The sequence below is a fragment of the Echinops telfairi genome, unplaced genomic scaffold (genome assembly GCF_000313985.2).
Source record: "Echinops telfairi isolate 266 unplaced genomic scaffold, ASM31398v2 ScPeMD7_12;HRSCAF=54, whole genome shotgun sequence".
Lineage (NCBI taxonomy): Eukaryota > Metazoa > Chordata > Mammalia > Afrosoricida > Tenrecidae > Echinops > Echinops telfairi.
The window spans coordinates 2,222,817-2,228,559 of NW_022103909.1; the positions used below are offsets into that span (position 1 = coordinate 2,222,817).

The 5,743-nt window shown below is 50.4% G+C and overlaps 1 protein-coding gene across 1 annotated transcript in view; it reads left to right on the forward strand.

Annotated features, from left to right (window-relative positions):
• Window positions 1-1,323: 1,323 nt before the first annotated feature.
• TFCP2 (transcription factor CP2) overlaps window positions 1,324-5,743 on the forward strand; it is a 55,850-nt gene continuing 51,430 nt past the window's right edge. The window contains exons 1-2 of the mRNA XM_004711376.2: window positions 1,324-1,472; window positions 1,843-2,042. Coding sequence (XP_004711433.1) covers window positions 1,921-2,042 — 122 coding nt within the window. The 5' untranslated portion in view covers window positions 1,324-1,472; window positions 1,843-1,920. The remainder of the gene's footprint in view (window positions 1,473-1,842; window positions 2,043-5,743) is intronic.

A 5,743-nucleotide genomic window follows, 5' to 3' on the forward strand; every position in this document is an offset into this window, starting at 1 on the left:
AGTTGGGGGTTGGGGTGGGGGGAAGGAAGCATTTAAGAACTATAGGAAAGTTGTATGTCTCACCGTTGGTACACTGCACCCTGACTGGCTCATCTCCTCCCTGAGACTCTTCTGTAAGGGGATGTCAGTTGGAAGGCAGGATTTTCAATGATCATGAGGAAATTATCTGCACGGACATTTCTCCAGGGGGCCATTACACCATCATGCTCTGAAGCTTCAGGCACCCTTGTTCATCTAAATCAGTGGTTCCTAATGCCTCGACCCTTTAATACAGTTCCTCATGTTGTGGTGACCACCCCCCAACCACAAAATTATTTTTGTTGCTACTTCATAACTGTAATGTTGCTACTGTTATGAATCAGGCGACCCCTGTGAAAGAGTTGTTTGACCACCCCCAAAGGGGTCGAGATCTAAAGGTTGAGAACCGCTGATCTAAATGGAGGGGATACTTCTGTGGTGGCGCCTGGCCTAACCAGATCACCACCCCTGTGGCCTCTGAATGGGGATGCTTCTGCCAGGCTACTTATCTTACTCTTCATCAATTCTAAAATTATTATTGCAAAATTGTCCTCGGGATTAATGATAATGTAATAAAGTTACTGGTATAGAGTTGATGCTCAATAAACAGCCCAAAATGATGAGGGATGGGGCAGGTATGGTTATCCCTACTTTGCAAACGAGAAAACTAAAATCTCCACCAACTAAAACTAGCGGAGGCCACCAAACTAGCAAATGGAAGTCGCCAGCCCCAATCCTGATCTGCGGAATTTTCCAATGCCTACTTCCACCTCAGCTCCAGTCTGAAAACGCTTCCAACTAGCTCATGCCTTCCTGTTCTTCACGTGCAGGAGAGGGAATGGCGGGAAAAAAATGAATAAGTGGGCCTTAAACTGGGTCTTGACTTCCAGAAAGATCAGCTAGGCGGACAACTAGGAATGAGCGATGCAGCACAACTAGGGCAAGTTCTGGAAGCCGTCAAGAGGCCGCCCGAGATGGGAGTCGGTTCCGCAGGGCTGCCCACAGCCTGAGCGTGGCCAGTAAGTACGTTTACGCCGACGCCAAGCACTCTGAAGACACGAGGCGCGTTTAAGCCAAGGCTCACTGGACACGCGCGGGCCCCGCCCCAGAACGGCCGGGCCCGCCCCCCAGAGGGCGGGAGCCCAAGTGTAGCTAGCCAATCAACACGTCGGAGCCCTGCGAAGTGTCTTTCCCATTGGTGAGCATCAGGGCCACGTCACCTTCGACAGGCCCGCAAGGGAAGAGGGCGCCATGATTGGTTGGCGCTGGGGCGGCGGAGGGGCCTGGCGAGGCCGGGTTCCAGGCTGGGGCTGGACTTTCCCTTCCATGCTGCCAGGCGGTGGGCTGCAGCCGTGGGCGCGCAGTCGCCTCGGAGGAAACCTAGATTTGGGTCTAAGGGCCGTACGGGGTAGCCGGGGTGACCGGAAGTGATATTGGGACTGACCGGAAGCGAGGTCTGGAGGGGAACGGGAGAGGGGGTCGCAGGAGGGCGGGGGCTTCCTGCAGAAGGGGGCGGAGGAAAGGTGCGGCCGCGGTGTGAGCGCGCCAGACTAGTGCCGTCGGTCGCCGGCTGTCGGTCCATCTTCGAGCTCGGGGACAGGCAGCTTCAGGGCGGGAGTCCGGGGGTCGGGGACTGCCCTTGGGCAGTCTGGGGGAGGGGAGCCTCGCGCCCCGGAGAGCTGGGCGGGAGGGTTTTCGGAGAGCGGCGGCGGAGAGCGAGCAGCCAAGGGCTCGGGAGATTAGCGATCCGGGTCGTGCCTATCGGGCTTGCGGGTGGCCGGTGGGCACTGCATCCAAGAACTGGGCTCGGAGGTCTTTTTACAGCCTTCCGCTGTTGGGCAGCATCACGCCCCCCGCCTTTGTACAAGCAACGGTGTCTCTCGGGGCAAGGAAGGAGCCAGGATGGCCTGGGCTCTGAAGCTGCCCCTGGCGGATGAAGTGATTGAATCCGGACTGGTGCAGGACTTTGATGCCAGTCTCTCCGGGATCGGCCAGGAACTCGGTGCTGGTGCTTATAGCATGAGGTGAGTGATATCCCCCCTAGACCTTGTACTTTCCGAGTCTAACAAAGACAGCCCTGGGATCAAGAGGGCGGGCGATAGGGAGTGAAGGCGTCCGTGGTTGGAGACAGGGACTTCTTTCTTTTGTTGCTCTACGTTGTGGGAGAAGTGGAACAGGAGATTGAGGAATGTCAGGATTGTGCCGGGAGGGGGGTGGTGGTGTCTGTGGAAGAAGAATGACTCTTTAGCCTCAAGGTGAATGTTGAGAGGCTGTCCTGGGAATGTTGAGAGATGTGGAGACTGATGGTGTGTGTGTAGGTGTGGGCTGGTATGAAGATGGGGCCACAGTGAGCAGGCGGGATGTCTAGGGAGTTGGGGTTTAACAGTAACTGTTGGTGGGCTACTTGTTGAAAGGAAATGTGAGACCTTGGTGAAGAAGTACACATACTGTATCTTAGTCCTGCACGTCTTTAAGGCTTATTTAATTCTAGCATTGCTTAAAGGAGCCCTGGTGGCCTAGTGGTTAAGTGCCCTGCTCGTAACTGAGCGAGCAGTTCAAAACCCACCAGCAGTTCCCCTGGAAAAAAACACCAGGTTTTCTGTACCAGGAGAGATTACAGCATAGCAAACCCTGTGGGGCACTTCCACTGGGTCACATATTGGGTGCCTATGACTCGCAGTCACCTTGGCACAGAACACCAGGGTTTCTGGCTCTGTGCATAAGTTGTGAAATGAAAAGATGGCAAAAAGATTGTTCATAATATCAAGTCATGTTGAAGATAGAGAAAAACCCTTTGAAAGCAGTGTTACTTCCCAATAACTTGTTTGCATCATTGGCTGCCTCATCCCCACAAGGCCTCAAAATAATTCCCCCTCAATTCTGACTCTTGGCGACCCTAAAGGGAAGAGTAGATCTGCCCTTGTGGGTTTCTGAGACTTTAGATCTTTATGTAAGTAGATAGCCTCATCTTCTCCGGGAGCAGCTGGTGATTTGGAGTTGCTGTGTTTAGCAGCTCAGTGTGCAAGCTACTATATCACCAGGGCTCCTATCCCACAAGAGCATCTGTTTCATTTATAAATGTGTGTCTGGAAATAATGAAACAACTGCATCGTGGGTTTAGGTGGATGGGATCTAGACAGAGTGAGTGATCAACCCAGCTGCCATCAAGTCAATTTCGACTCGGAGTCATTCTCCAGCAGAACTGCGTTTGGATTTGAACTGCTGACCTTGTGGGTAGCAGCCCAGTGCATACCATTATGCCACCAGAATTCCCGAATAAAGAATAATCCTGAGAATTGGACACTTTCATTGGGTTTATGAGTTTAGAGGGAAAGAGACCTTTTTTGGGGGGGAAAGTGAGCAGATTTTGCATCTGCTCCTTTGAGAGTTGTGTGATGCAAGTCACTTCCTTACTGAAATAAAAGTATGAGTTGGAGCATGCTACCTTAGCATCTCCAGGAATCTTTGTTTACAATCAGAATAATAAAGCCTCTTCCTGCACGGCAGTTTCAGTAACTTGTCCTATGAGTTCTGTCAGGTGCGGTTTTGAGACATTTCAGCTCTGGTTTTGCCTGTCCTTGTTTACATAAATCTGACCGTGAGCTTTGCATATCAGTATCTGATACAAGTATTTGACAAGTCTTGCTCATTCCAAGATTATCACAGCAAAGCGTTTGGTTTTGCCTAGATTATCAGAATTTGGGATGGAAGTAATGAACTATAACTGTATTTGTTGTAGGAATCTTGGTAGTGGAGTGGTTTAAGTGCTTGTTTGCTGATTGAACGGTAGGCAGTTCTAACCCACCAGCTCCTCCATGGAAGGAAAGTGTGGCAGTCTGCTTCCATTAAGGTTTACAGACTGAGAAGCCCCCTGGGGCAGTTCTTCTCTGCTCTGGAGGGTCCATATGAATTGGAGTAGATTGGATGGCAGTGGGTTTGGGTTTGTTTGTTTGTTTCATGTACTGATTTCCCCCTCTGTCTAATCTGAAAGGAGAGCATTTCTATGGCAACTTGATAAATGGAAATGGTGTAAAGTGAAGATGAGAAGCATGTTTGAACATTCCCAGAATGGAAATATAACCTATCAAACTGTACCCAATAGCGCGTAAGACCTAAAACGAACATACAGGGTTGACAGACACAGTTGAACGTTGGCAGCCACATGCTTGGACTCGGAGTGTAGGCCCAGGACGGAGCTCGGTGAGGCCAGCCCGTCGCTGGTCAGGGTGCCTTGACTCACCCACCCACCCACCCACCCACCACCGTCGGTGCTGACGCAGAGCGCCCTACGGGACAGAGTAGAACTGTCCCCGTGGATTCCCAAGACTATAGCTTTTGCTGCTAAACAATTGCTGAACGTTAACGTTTACTTTCCACCCTGTTTTGTACTAGTGAAACGCTTCGGTCTTCCCCTGTTAGCAAAGCCAGATACTCCTGTAGGTCGTTTGTAAAAGTGAAGGAGTGTAAATGCTGAACTTCTGAACAGCTGTTTTTTTCTGTGTTTGTACAGAAATAGTTAACATTATTAACAAACATCTATGCACCTGCTGTGTGCGCTGCTGGGAATCAGCTGTGTAGTGCCTTGCTGCTGTGTGCTCTGTCAGGCAAGCTAACATTTAAGGTTTCTTCATGTGTCACAGGTGTTTATGGGATGTGTACACATTTCTGCATGTACGTTTTTCTCCCAGTACTAAATCCACAACTTAAACAAACAAACATTGTATTAGGTGAAATTTTACATAGCAAATAAGGTACCGGCTTATCAATTTTTAATACACATTTTTTCGGGCCATTGGTTACAGCTTCCACAGCATGTCAGCACTCTTATTACTTCCATTCTGTTTCCATTAACCACATGTCTGTCCCTTGAGCCTTTCTCTTGAGTGCTTTTGGGTAAAAAGACCATTGATTGCTCGGAGAATACATTACTCAGTTGATATTGTTTATTTTACACATCAGTGAGTCCTTCAGTTCCAAGTTCAAAGGGCATTGTAGGGCTATCATCGCAGGGGTTCCTCTAGTCTCTATAGGTCCAGTGGGTCTGACCTTTTTAGGAATTTGAGTTTCGGTCTACATTTTCCTCCCATTTTGCCTGGGATTGGCCGCCATGTCCATGGTCAGAGCCGCAGCGGGTGATGGATGGTATTGGTGGTAGCGCTCGGTGCCCTGGCGTCAGTTCCCACTCCTAGCGACCCCATGTACAACAGACGGAAGCACCACCTGCTCCTGGATGCTCACCTTGTTCGTCTGTGGGAGCCCATTGTTGCAGCCACTCTGTCAGCCCATCTCCTTGAAGACCTTCCTCTTTTCGCTGCCCCTCTGCTTACCAAGCAGGATGGTCCTTCCCCAGGGCCTGGTCTCTCCTGACAACACGTCCTCTAAGGAGCATTCTGGCTGTACTTCTTCCAAGACAGGCTTGCTTGTTTCTTTTGCAGTCCATGGTACTTTGAATATTCTTCACCAACACCATAGTTCAAAAGCCTCAATTCTTCTTTGGTCTGCTTTATGTAATGTCCAACTGTCACGTGCGTATGAGGCAATTGGAAATAACCATGGCTTGGGTCGGGCCCACCTTCTTGTTGTTCGGTGCCATGGGAGTCCGTTCCAACCCATAGTGGCCTTACGCTCAGCAGTACGGGTCACCAGCGGTCCTGCGCCACCCTCACGACTGCTCCTGTGCTTGAGCCTGTTGCTGCAGCCACAGTGTCAGTGCATCTCCCTGAGG